We start from the raw sequence: 13,799 nt of genomic DNA, 5'->3' as shown, positions 1-13,799 counted from the left end.
TGTTTGCTCCGAGGTTGCCTCAGCTCTTGGCAACCAGCACCCCCTGACCAGCCCCAGAGGCACCATTTTGCCTGGGTAGCTTGTAGCTACGGCTGCTGCAACAAACAGCTGTGCGAGCCTTTGGGAGGCAGAGATGCGAGAGGGCATCAGAGGAGGGAGGGAAGGAAAGAAGTACAGAGGCCATGGTTGCCAGTGGGCTTCCATGACCATCATCCAAGGATGCCATGGCACACTGGTTGAAAACCACTGCCTTAGAGAGTGCTTTCCCCCATATGAACCTACCTGGACCCTGCAATTGTGTGTGTCTGGGAGAGGTGAGGATAGAAGCATCTGATCATTTTCACATCAGAAGAGTGATGATTTCTTAGCTACGCCTTACAGTTATTTTCAAAAGGTAGCCAAGGAAATGTGAAACCACAAATAATCACTAGTGTATGTAGTTTCTTCTCTTCCTTCAGCCTGAATTATTCTTTTGGCTTAGCATTCTTAGCTAGTCTTGTAAGTGGAATTCCAAAATGAAATACGTTCAGTGGAGAAACTCTGGGGATATTTCCCCCCCATTGCGGGGACTATTTGGATCCCTCTGGAGTAAAACTATATATTGAGAATATAAATAAAACAACAACAATGTAGAGTATCTTAAATTTGGTGCAGTATAAATGGCAAAGTTAACCATAATTCTGCCTGTTTATTTTTAGGATAAAGATGGGAAGCCCTTGTTGCCAAAGCCTGAAGAAAAGCCAAAGGTTCTTAAGTGTTTCTATTAGTTTTACTTTCCTTCACCTGTATTGTAAATAAATGATGAAGCTGAACTTTTACATATTATTTTTCTGTGATTTCATAATGCCTGAGATGTTTTAGAAGGAAGCATAGTAAACTTCAAAAGGCAGTTTCTAACACAGATGGTTTACTTAATATTTGGGATCAGTGCAAAATGAATATTTGAATTCAGAGGCACATTTTGTGTTGGTTTAAATTGATTCCTCTTTTGCTATTTTAGCATTGTGGCACAAATGCCTATTGCTCAATTACTGAAGACAATTCAGCCATTTATCTTTGTCTCAGTGTTTAAACACTTACTTTGCTTTATGGCGGGAGTATCCAATGCAGTGTCCTTAAGATGTTGTTAGACTACAACTCCCACCTTTACCTTTATGTTGGCTGCAGCTGATCGGAATTTGAGTCCCAACAACATCTGAAGGGTGCCATGTTGGTGACTCCTGTTTTGCGGTATAATTATGCAGGCATACTCCTGTTTTGTGTTTCATAGATATAAAATAGTTCTAATGCAGCTGAGTCAAATCAAAGGTTGGGTGCTTTTTCTGCAAACATTATATACATGCACACATGCTGCAGCAGCCTTTATGCTCCTAACTTTATCAGGTGATCTTTTCTGCCAGCTTGTGCAGTGTTAGCTAACCTGTTTAGGGGGTGGACTGAATCCCCAGAGAGAGGAGGGCCAAGATTCCATCTTTCTCCCTACAATTCCAGGTGGTCAGTATCACACTGACCTCCTGCTATTTCTGCTGTGTATGCAGATTCAAATCCATTGTAAATGAAGTGCAAGCATGCCATGGAGGCCCTGTAATCTGAGTTCCAGCTGCCCAACCACCATTTTCTTCATCTCAAGTTTCCTCTATTGTATTCTAACAACAACAACAACAACAACAAATTTATTATTTATATCCCGTCCATCTGGTTGGGTTTCCCAAGCCACTCTGGGTGGCTCCCAATAGAATAGTAAAAACACAATAAAACATCAAACATTAAAAAATTCCCTAAACAGGGCCGTCTCCAGATGTCTTCTAAAAGTCAAATAGTTGTTTATTTCCTTGACATCTGATGGGAGGGCATTCCACAGAGTGGCTGCCACTACCGAGAAGGCCCTCTGATAATTGATAAATGCCACTTCTTATGTCTGTTCTTTATTTTATCAGCAACACAGTTCCGGTCTTCCTCTCATTTTTTGTTTTTGTTTTTACAGCCTCTTAGCGATTCTGACCTAGCTGATGAATTTTCAAAAGATTTTGCCTGTCCCACTCCTCCCGCAGAAATACCCAAGCCATCTACACCTGCTGATGTGCCTAAGGTGAGTTTACTTTGCTTAGAAAACCTGCCTTAAAATTCAGAATCTTTCATTGCATTGGATGCAGAGAATTGCAGGTGAAATAAGCTTAATTCAGGTATAGCATTTCCGTTCCTCCTTTCCTCCCTCATATTCCTCCCCATGTGTCACTTGTGTACTTAGCATGAGGGCAAGGTGAAGCTGTGGGTTGGGAACATACCAGGGGCCAGGGCTGGTGGTCTGCAAAGCCACTCAAGGGTTGAGAGTTATATCAGCTGCTTAATATAAGGCCATGGGAGGTGTGCACAAAGATGGCAGGTGGGTGGGCCATCCATTCTGTGGTCTCCTGTGAAGCCCACCTACTCATTGGGAACAGAGGTTTAGGTGCTACAATTTCTGCTGTTCTCAAGCCAATAATAGATACCAGTTTTCAAAATCCATTAGTTGCTGTTTTCTTTCAGAAGCCAGAAGCTGCTGAGCCCCCCAAAACTCCCAAAGAAAATGTGGCCACATCCCCTGCAGTTCCTTCAGTGCAACCTTCAGCTCCATCAGGAGTTTCTACAGTGAGTAGCTTCTTCTGGATCCAAAGCCAAGCCCATATTTTGGGGGCACCAACCATGCCTGTACATGTCACTCTGTAGCACTGAATGACTCTGTGTCTGCCTTGTGGAAGTTATGTTTTGAGGTGCTACAGAGCACTGTTTGGTCCCCAATGCTTTTTAACAGCTAAATGAATCTGTTGGGAGATTTGAAGCATGAGATCTACAGTATATTGATGAAGCAGGGCTTGATTTCCATGTAACAGGCCTGGATGTGCAAGTCCTGAGCTATCATCTGGATGCAGTTTTGGGCTAGCCGGGGGCCACTAAACTGGAACTGAATCCTACCAAGACAGATGCCCTGTGGGTGGGTGGCTTTCAGGTCCAGGAAACTGACCATTTGCCTGTTCTGAAGTCACACTTCCTTTGAAGGAGGAAGTTCATAGTCTAGGGCAGGGTTTCCCAAACTTGGGTCACTAGCTGTTTTTGGACTACAACTCCCCTCATCCCTAGCTAGCAGGACCCAATAGTCAGGGATGATGGGAATTGTAGTCCAAAACCAGCTAGTGACCCAATTTTGGGAAACCCTGATCTAGGGATACTTAGTGAGGTAGCTGGTAAAATGTGGGTTGAATGAAGTAACTGTTCGGTGGATTTGTAGCTGGTTGACTGTCTGAACCCATAGCATACTCATTAATGGGGTTCCTCATCATCCTGGAAAAATGTGACTAGTGGGATGGCACAGGGTTCTGTCCTGGGCCTGTTGTTCAACATCTTTATAAACAACTTGGATGTAGGAATTGAGGGGATGTTTATCAAATTTGTGCAGCCCTCTAGCAGCTATGGTGGCTCATGTACCAGATGTAACGTATTTAGCATTAACTCTGGCAGTATATACTTGATTCTGACCAATATGACCAGTATACAGTGGTACAGATGCTTCAGGTTACAGATGCTTCAGGTTACAGACTCCACTAACCCAAAAATAGTACCTCGGGTTAAGAACTTGGCTTCAGGATGAGAACATAAATCGTGCAGCAGCGGCAGGAGGCCCCATTAGCTAAAGTGGTGCCTCAGGTTAAGAACAGTTTCAGGTTAAGAACAGACCTGCAGAATGAATTCTTAACCCGAGGTACCACTGTATACAGTACTTGATTCTGATGTATATTTTGCTCTAGGAGGCTTAGTTTGGTTAATGCTAAATACATCACTTCTGGTAAATGAGCTACCATAGCCGCTACGGGGCTGTGCAAATATGTGTCCTGGGCTTTTTAGACTCATCTTGTTCCTGCTATCTTATTTCAGAAGCCCTCAGCAGCTGAATCCAAAAAGATTTCTACAGAAGAAGTGGTGTCCGCTGCTGCTGCTCCTTCTGTGGCATCTTCAGCTCCCTCAGTAACTTCTCCAGTGAGTAACCATTTGTGAAGGTCAACAAAGGTTCAAGTGCCACTTACATAAAAATTAGAATGGCTTATTTTGCAGGGATTTCTTAACACATATGCACTGCACATTGCTTAAAAGTGTTGGTACAAAATTGTTTGCCATTACTTACTTTTATTTGGGATATTTAGATTGTAGATTTTCTCTCCTTTTGCTCAATTACTGTTGGATGTGTTTAACTATTATGAGTGCAGCCTGCTAATGGGAACTCTTAAAGTCCCAATGAACTTAAAAGAACCTTGTGTGAAAGTAGATCTTCATTTTAAGTGGGCCAAGCTAGCAAAGATTCCATGTGGATTTTGCCAGTGCACATAACAGAAAACTAATTTAAAAATTATGAAAAGGTTCTGCACTAAGGTACTTAGGCTATCCTAAGCAGACAGTTACTCAATAGCAGTCCGTGCTGTCAGGCAAAGCCACCCTGTTGACTTGGATGGTGCTGGGACAGGGGGAATATGATGACAAGGGTAGAGCTCTGTCAGTCCAATGGAGAGGGGAAACTGGTCTGGCTCCACCGGTGTACTTGCACAGTCCCAACCCAGTCCTGTCCATGTAAGCTGGTATCAAGAAGGTGGTTCTGTGGCTCCACACAACCACATGGGCCACTCCTGCAGTCAGTTAATCATATTAATACTGCTTTGTAGAATGCTGTCCCCAGGGAAGTTCAGCTAGTGCCTTCATTATACACCTTTGGGTGCCAGGTGAAGACATTCCTCTTTAACCAGACCTTTGGTTGTGGAAGGGTGGGATTATTGGTTTGTTCTTGTTTGTATTATGTATTTTGTGGTTTTTATATTGTAATTTTATGTTGTGAACTGTCCTGAGATCTATGGGCATAGGATGGTATACAAAACAACAACAACAACCAACCAACCAAACAAACAAACAAACAAATAAGTGAATCACCTCCCATAAAACTAATACTTGGGTGGTTAAGTTTTAATAAATGTATTTGTCAGCCGCTCCATCGTTTGCACTCTTAAGAATATTGCTTCAAACATTGTTTTCCAAAGCACTAAGCTGATTTAAAATAATATTATTTCTAGACTTCACAGGTACCTGATGAAGCCCTGGAAGCCTTATCTGGCAGTCTAGGAAAAGTGGAGCCTCAACCAGAAGAAAAGAAGCCTGCCGTGGATAAAGTGAAGGTAATAAAATGATCAGAGTCCAGGGGCGTATCAAACATCTATCTATCTGTGTGTAACTATTGGGTCTCTCTTACTTTCTCTTGGGGGAGGGTACCAAATTGTTAAAGAACCCTGAATTTCTGGCACTCCTGGGGGTCTGATCTCATAGGAGGCAGTCATTTCTCATGGCAGGAAATAGGAAGTCCACAGAATGCAAACTGGACTTACAACTAATTTTTTGGAATACCAGTAAGTAGAGTAAGTGGGCAGTTCCAATAAGCTGTGTTTTAGTTGATTGAAACTTTAATTATACATAAATAAATAAATAAATTGGCGTATACACTTTCATATGCTTCTATGCTACATGTACTATTATGAAACCAAATGACTGGGGGCAGTCTCTCTTTATACATGTTGAGAGCTTTCATTTCCCCCTGCTCATCCAGGAGAAAGCAAAACAAGAGGAACGTGAGAAACTTGGAGAAGATGAAGAAACCATTCCTCCTGATTATAGATTAACTGAAGCAAAGGTGATTGATTTTTCACTTGTTGCATGATCTTTTAAGTCAAATTAATTGGATGAGCAGCATCCCAATAATTGCATGTAATTGTACACCTTAGGTACAAGATACAAAACATTTTGTGTCAATGAGTGAGGGGGGGGGGCGAGCGTGGTGTTCAGTTTTTCAGGAAATTGTTCATAGAATAATCAGCAAAGTCCCAGCCCTACTCTAGTCTATTCTCTTAGCAACAGAGATTGTCATGCTTGGATGAAGCAGGAATTAAATATACAGCCCTAGGCCATGGAGGGCACACCCATGATTGGGGGCAGTGCAGTTGATCCATCTAATATTCATAAGTAGGCAGACAGCTGCATTTTACTGTAACTGAAGCTCCGCCATCAACTTCAGAGGCAGCACTGCTAAATCACACACGATATGAGTGTTACAAAGCTGCTTGGAGGTTACAAAAGAATGGAGCAGTGTAGCAAGAACCCCTCTATTCATGATGAGTGGGTCCTATCTAGGACAGGCAGTTGGTTAAAAGTGCAGGAACATGCTTATCAAAAAACATAAGAGTCCAAAAACACTTTCAGGATTTCTACTGTTCCGATCGGTTAGTGTTGCATTTTATACATAATGGTACTGCATCAAATTGTCACCTGTCATAGCTCATTTGTAGTAGTTAACCAGTGTCATATTTTCTCTGCAGGATAAAGATGGGAAGCCACTTTTACCAAAACCTCAAGAAAAACCTCAGGTTGGTAAAAAAATGCTTCTAACAGGCTATTTTACATTTTTTTAAATAAAGTTTACGAAGCACAAAATTTATTACAACCAGAGAATGGACAAATGGTTGGCATATTCCTTCTATGTTTCCAACAAAAAACTGAGAAAAAGTAATAAAGTGTTTGGTTTCCAGTTAGTTTTCAAGAATAAAATGAAACATTTGTTCTAATATATATATTTATTTCTAGCCCTTGAGTGAAAGTGAACTTATTGATGCTCTGTCAGAAGGGTTTTCTAGTTCTTCAGCACCAACGTCAAAGGCTGCCCCAACAGCTGCACCTCAGGTAAGTCATGTGTCTCTGTGTAAAAAAGACTTTATTTAACTTTCAGACATAGTGAGAGACAGTTACATACAAAGAATCATAGAATTGTTGAGACATCTAGTCCAGCCCCCTGCAATACAGGAATCTGAACTAAACCATCCATGACAGATGGCGATCCACCCTATGTTTAAAAACCTCCACCACCTTCTGAGTGCCTTCCAAACAGGGTTTACTGTCAGAAAGTTCTTCCTGATACACTCATTGTAAGCAATGCACACACATTCTTGCTTTGCTGTTATTTAATTACGCTTGTCAAAACCACCAGTGGTAGATATTCTCACAAAATGACTTTGACTATCCTGGAAGGTCTCTTCTCTTTGCACCCAATACTTAGGAGGTTGGTGATGCCTGTAAGGAGAAGAAACACACCTGACACGTGGCAAGCTTCTATGAAGGTGTGCTGTAGACGCAGTGCAGAGTGGTTTCAGAATACCGATCTGAGCAAACTGTATGGGATGCAGGGCACATGGCAGTGAGCTGACTGTAGCCCAAAATGATGTGGACACAGTGTGAAACAGATACCTGGTTCCTGCCATCTGATTATCCTTCACTGTCTTCTGGCACGTGTTTATGAACCCATTGTTTTTATTGTAGAAACCTACAGGTGCTGGCAAACCTGCTGTTGCACCTACTGAAGAAGTGATCTCTTCTGCTTCTGCTTCTGCAGTCCATTCATCGGCTCCTCCACCACCAGCAGCTACCCCAGTAAGCAGAATAATATTTCCTACCTGCATTAGTTTCTGTGACCAAAACCACAGTTTATTTTCCCTTTAAAAATGCTTAGCCTCCTTATCGCTTAAAGGGGCTTGTTGATTATAGGAACGTAGGAGCTGCCTTATTCCAAGTCAGATCATTGGTCCAGCAAGTTCAGTGTGGTCTACAGCAGCCTTAACCAACTTGGTGCCTTTAAGATGTTTTGGACTACAGTCATGGGAGTTGTGGTCCAAAATCGCTGGAAAGCACCAGGTTGATGGAGACTAGTCTTCAGTGACAGACAAAAACTCTCCAGGGATTCAGACAGTCTTTCCAACCCTACCTGGAGATTTCAAGGATTGAATCTGAGACCTTGTGCATGTAAAGGTGCAGCCATGTCCCTCAATTGTATTTTGGAGTTCAAAATGTCTTTGGAAAGATCTGTGCATATAACCACCTTTGGAACAAAAATTGTCATTTTTATATGGGATGCTATTTTTCCATTTTAAGGTAGAGTGGCTAGCCTCTTAACTGCTTTCAGTAATGTTGAATCATAGTTTGAGGCTAATCAAATTTGTTTTACAGAGAGTTATAAAACAGTTATGGGTTGAGGTACACTGGAAGCCAAAGTTGCTTGCTTGCAGCTGAATGGTTTGGTTTTTTTGCCTGGCTATGCATATTTTGTAACTTTCCAAAGTTTTTTGAGTCCTCTAAAGTTAACTTTCTATCATGCTGACTAAAGCAACTCTGATACCTTCGACGTTTTTTATTTCTGAGATTGCGTGTGGCATATTTTGTTTTTGCTCTTCTCAAATTTGTTAGGGTAGGAAAGAACTCGATGATGCTGCAGATCTTCTCGCAGATTCATTGGGGCAAAGAGAACCTGACCCAGATGAAAACAAACCACTTGTTGATAAAATAAAGGTGAGAAAAGTGTTTGTTCCCCCCCCGCAGTACAGCTGCCTTGACATGGTTGTGGGTACCATATTCATCTCCCAAATCTGCAGGAAGCTGAAAGAACTGAGCCGGGTGGTGGTGGTGGTGGTTTTGGTTTGTTTGCTTTGGGGGCTAGGGGTTCAGTCTATGGCTTTCAAGGTCACCCCCTCACCATTGCTAGCCCACCATACTACCTCCCTTGTCTTTTGCAACACTTGAGGGCAGAGTGAGGGTCTTCTGATTTCTGAATATTGTACAAGGTATATTTAGCTACGAAAGCAGGGGTCTATGCAGGGTATTTTTTGCATTTCAGGAGGTCCCCTTTCATGGAAAGTGTTTCGTGGCTTCAGTTGAACTGAATTTGCTTTCTGTTAGTGTGACAAGTATTTTTTTAATTGCCAAAGGACGTGTGTAAATATAATAAACCTCTATTTTTGCAGCGCTCTTTCTGTCTTTCGATTGTTTTTCATAAAGTGCAGCCTGTTCACAAATAAGCAGGGAGGCGGGGGGGGGGGAATCATTATTATGTATTCAATTTATATCAGCCCTTCCTTCTGAGGTAGCCCAGGGCAGCAAACATTGCAATGATAAAATGTAAAAAATAAGTTGTTACTACACAAATTGCTATTTTGTGTTTAGTTCTCATAGGGAAGATCTAATGGACTATGTTACTTTTTACAATATTTGGTGTGATAATTGTGTTCATTTGGGGGTTTGTTTCATGGTTGTTGTTTTTCAAAATTTATGGCAACTTTTTTTTTTGTATTTTCTACAATTTGAGGACAAGTTTAGATAGTGTGTTCTTTGGGTTGAGCTTTCCAGAAAAATTAAGAACATGACCTCCTGTTGTTGCTTTTACAGGAAAAGGCTAAATCTGAGCATAGAGACAAACTTGGAGAGAAAGATGAAACAATCCCTCCTGATTATAGGCATCTTCTTGACTCGAATGAGAAGGTAAGATAATCCTTTCTGAATCCAAATTCATCTATACCAGGGTGGGGGACCTGTGGTCCTCCTGACGGTTTTGAGTCTTATCTCCCACCTTTGGCCATTCTTGTTCGGGGTGATGGGAGATGGAGTCCAACAACATCTGGAGAGTCAGCGGTTCCCCACCCCTAATCTATATTGATAGATTTTGCACATATATATTTATCATGTCATGTCATATACCATATCATATTTCATCTATGCTCTTCATTCAAAGAACCCAGGGTGGTTTACAATATAAAATATATGTTGAGGGCCACATTTTACCATAACATAAGTGAGGAACCAATGGATCTTATGTAGTCAAGTCCCCATGTTCTTTTAATGTGCCTTATAAAATAAAGTCAGTAAAATCAACAATGATACATTTTATAATGCACATTTTAAAAACTGGCTTTATTTTGAAAAGGTTTAGGCTAACTGGTTTAACGTAAGATGTTTATCTCATTTTATAGGTAATTTTAAATTTTGTAGGATGCAAATCCTTAAATAAATAAATAAATAAATAAATGCTGCTTTTTGTTGTTGAAGGGGAAGCCAACAGGCAAGGATGCTGAGAAACCCAAAGAGCAAAAGGTAAGAAGGACCTGCTCTTAGCTAAATGCTATTACTTGCCTGTGGGTTGCATTTACGTAGCTTTTTGGAAGAGGGCTGCTCCGCTATAAAGGCTCCCAGAGTGGCTTACATAAAATGAGTATCAAACAAGATAATCCCCACGAGCAGGATTACCAGCTAAAAGGCAAAACACAAAAGGAAAGAAGACTGGGAGAGGAGAGGAAAGAAAACTTGAGCCCTAATTTTTAAAGTTACAAATTTCTTATAATGGCAACTTGAATGAAAACCAAATGAAATGGTTTTTCAGAAAAGCAGATGAAGTAGCCCACCTTTATACCTGTCCCTCTGCTCCACGCTGTTGTTCTAACTCAATTCATTCTACTTGTGGCCAATGAGGGACTAACATAGACCTCAAAAAAAGAGAGCTGTACAATGATAATTCAGAAAAGGTTCCTTATTTTAATGGCACCTGCTGATTTGGTGGCACTTATAGTAGAAGCTTAAAATTCTTTTTTGGGCGTAGAACCAACAATTTAAACATTGGAAATGGGAGGCTATGTTTAAGTAAGGCACTTATTTTCCATATCACTAAATACTCACATTTTTAAACTATTATTTTTTATTGCAGAAGCCAGCTGATGACTCGGCAGCTATTGATGCCCTTTCAGGGGACTTTGATCATTGTGGGAAACCTCCTGTTTCTCAGCCTTCAACAAAGGTGAGGAGGCCCATTTTGCTAAAACTAGTGTTTCTCATTTTTAAGATGCTCCTTAAATCACCAAGTAAGCATAGGTGAAGGCAAAGATTGCAACAACAACCAACAGGCTTTTATGCATGCTACTAAAACCCCAACTGGTTGTAAATAGGCAACTGAGATTCCTGCTTTTTTATTTGCAGTTCAATTGCTCTGAGCAAAATAGTTCTGGCGCTGCTCTGAAGATGCACAGTATTGATTAGCCTGGTTAATACATTGTTTTAAAAAATATAGTCACCCCTTCTCATTTCCACTTTCTGCATATCACTTTGCTCAAGAGTGACATCTACCTGTAGATGCTCTTGCATTTTCTTTTCTGTCTTGCAGAATTTTACTTTCCCACTGCCTTGTTGTTTCAGGAGTTTGGGCTTTGGCCTCCTTTAGGAAGGCTCACTTTATTACATCTTAAAACTGGTCTGTGTTTCTACAGGCAGAAACTCTTTTGACTCATTCAGCATTGCTACTTCTGTTGGCAGCCTTGCCCTTGCTCTTAACAGGACTGCCACAAAGAGGTTGTTCTGAGGTTGATTCCACTTGGGTTTATAAGGCTTTGAATGTAATGTAAAGAGTTTCTTTAGAAAAGGGAGACTTTATGCTGCTTTTATCCAAAGATTTCAGAAATAATCAGCTTATTCATTTCATGGAGGTTACCCTCCTTGGAGCATTAGCTGGAGTTTCTTAAAGGCCAATATAATGAAAGTGTTAAATGCCCCTTAATTACATCCATGCAGATAATTATTTTATGTCTTGGGTTTAAACCTGAGTTTTATTGGCACTCATCAACCACTTGAACGTGAATCCTAGAACTCCTCCTGTTGAAGTTTCCATCTCTCCATTGGACCCCCAAAAATAATGGTTGGCTCTATTTCACATTTCCCTCTACCCTTTCTGGCACATATCTTATGCTTGCTAAAACGGTAAACTCTTGTGACATTTAAAGACCTTTTCTCACAATAAAGCTGTCTGAAGCATGGACATATTTATGGAGCTGCCTCTCTTACCACTCAAAGGGCCAGTTGTTGTTTTTTTGTAGAAGGCAGCCTGTTTGTCTCCAACACAATGGTGAATATGCATAATTCCTCCAGGTGTCTTTTTCTGTGCCCATCCATTGAAACGACTAGACCTTATTCCATAGTGTAAGATGAATTTATCCCATGAACAGTATATATGAAATGGTATCATCTACCTACTCTGTATGTTGAACTGGCAGAAAGTCTCATTATCTTTTTTGGCAGGAATAAAACCAGCTTTGGTGTGATGGGCAATTTTAATTGGGAAAGAGTGTGTAGGGTACAAGGGGGTGGAGAATAAGTTACTTTCTCCTCAGACTGTTTTCCAGTTGTGATTACAGTCTCAGTAGCTGTATAAAAGAAAGATAGTGTCTCCTTAAAAGAACCATGGAACTATATGGAACACACAGTTTTAAAAGTAAAGGTAAAGGGACCCCTGACCATTAGGTCCAGTCGTGACCGACTCTGGGGTTGCGGCGCTCATCTCGCTTAAGAGGCCGGGGGCCAGCGCTGTCTGGAGACACTTCCGGGTCATGTGGCCAGTATGACTAAGCCACTTCTGGCGAACCAGAGCAGCGCACGGAAACACCGTTTACCTTCCCGCCTGAGCGGTACCTATTTATCTACTTGCACTTTGACATGCTTTCGAACTGCTAGGTTGGCAGGAGCAGGGACCGAGCAATGGGAGCTCACCCCGTCGTGGGGATTCAAACCGCCGACCTTCTGATCAGCAAGTCCTAGGCTCTGTGGTTTAACCCACAGCGCCACCCGCATCCCTTGTTTTGCCCTTAAAGAGTGGCTAGTTTTAGGGTGGTTACCCCACCATGCTTACTGCTGCCTGGGTGTGCAGCTTTTCCAGATTATTCATGTCATCCCAATTGATCCACTTTGTGTGGCTCTTGCAGAAGTAACACTTTGCTCGAAAAATCTTTTACCAAACTCTTTCAGACTCAGGTGTGTTTTAATTCAAATATTCATGAGGTTTTTCTCTCTGGTATAGGATGAAAAAACAAAAGATGCTGCCACATCAAAACCAGCTAGAAAAGATGAAAAGAAATCCAAATCCAGAAAGGTAAGAAATTGTTGATTAGAAAGATGAATTTTTGCAGAGTGTAGTTAGACCAGCCACGGCCCATTTTATAAATTTCAGGCATTTCTGAGACACTCTGCACAATTCCTCAACACTTGTCTTCTGCATCTACTGCAAGCCAGGAGGCTTGTCCTCCTTTTCCACCATCACTGGAATAGAAATCTTCACAAAGCTGTTGTTGTGCACTCTTGGAAGGATTTGAGAATAGGGGAGGGAATGAAGAGAGGTGGGAACATCGGTAGGAGAATTCTGGGTAGGCATGTTCTGTCCTAAGAGGTATAGAGCACATATCCTCATGGTATATTCCAACTCTCTCACTGTATGTTGTGCGAGTGCCAAACTGAGGACCAAGATTTCTATGACTTCCCTCTAATCTGTGGCATTTTAGCCACAAAGCATCTGTTTTGCAGGACCTTAGATCCACTGTTATTTCACTGTAAATGTAAACTGCCTGCTGTCCTGTGTTAGGCTCTTGTACAGTGATGTACAACATGATTATGCACCCTGTTTCACCTTTGTTAATCCTAACTGATTAATGATCAGAGCTGTGTTCAAGTGTAAAAAAAATGTGATTGAATAGTGGAAATAAACACCCAATTTGAAGGCCAGTTACACATGCAGTTGTACTCGAGGCTACATTGAACGATGTATGCCACAAATAACCATCAAAGATCATGTAAGTCATCTTATGACTATAATCACTGCACAGTGATCATGAATGTAGCCATTCATTTTAAATGTCAAACTATGTGTTATATAGGGTGTCCAACATTTGTGGCACAGAGGAAGATTGGGATGCGCAACTCTTTCTCCCTCCCTGCATTTCCCCCAATCTAGAATTGTGGGCCTCCTGGTGGGTGGTTAGTGTGCATTTGTGTGTAGAAATACTTATACCTGCATTCCCCCTCTCTCTCTCAAACTGACAGCATCTTTCACAGGGAGGTAGTGCTTTAATCAGAAACAATTGAAGGAAGGGAGCGTTCAGCTCCCC

General features: G+C 41.4%; 1 protein-coding gene across 7 annotated transcripts in view; it reads left to right on the top strand.

The window, feature by feature from the left end:
- Positions 1 to 13,799, top strand: part of CAST (calpastatin) — a 61,307-nt gene that overhangs the window by 44,420 nt on the left and 3,088 nt on the right. For 6 of the 7 annotated variants that reach the window (XM_079995430.1, XM_079995433.1, XM_079995429.1 and 3 more), the window contains 14 exons: positions 699 to 746; positions 1,985 to 2,089; positions 2,527 to 2,628; positions 3,910 to 4,011; positions 5,091 to 5,192; positions 5,618 to 5,701; positions 6,384 to 6,431; positions 6,649 to 6,744; positions 7,378 to 7,488; positions 8,299 to 8,400; positions 9,274 to 9,366; positions 9,931 to 9,975; positions 10,583 to 10,672; positions 12,719 to 12,790. In XM_079995430.1, the coding sequence (XP_079851556.1) occupies positions 699 to 746; positions 1,985 to 2,089; positions 2,527 to 2,628; positions 3,910 to 4,011; positions 5,091 to 5,192; positions 5,618 to 5,701; positions 6,384 to 6,431; positions 6,649 to 6,744; positions 7,378 to 7,488; positions 8,299 to 8,400; positions 9,274 to 9,366; positions 9,931 to 9,975; positions 10,583 to 10,672; positions 12,719 to 12,790 (1,200 nt within the window). The remainder of the gene's footprint in view (positions 1 to 698; positions 747 to 1,984; positions 2,090 to 2,526; positions 2,629 to 3,909; positions 4,012 to 5,090; positions 5,193 to 5,617; positions 5,702 to 6,383; positions 6,432 to 6,648; positions 6,745 to 7,377; positions 7,489 to 8,298; positions 8,401 to 9,273; positions 9,367 to 9,930; positions 9,976 to 10,582; positions 10,673 to 12,718; positions 12,791 to 13,799) is intronic. The other variant, XM_079995431.1, reaches the window with a different exon arrangement.

This window comes from Podarcis cretensis (genome assembly GCF_951804945.1).
Source record: "Podarcis cretensis genome assembly, chromosome: 11".
Classification (NCBI taxonomy): domain Eukaryota; kingdom Metazoa; phylum Chordata; class Lepidosauria; order Squamata; family Lacertidae; genus Podarcis; species Podarcis cretensis.
This window is presented reverse-complemented; position numbering and strand designations above follow the sequence as displayed.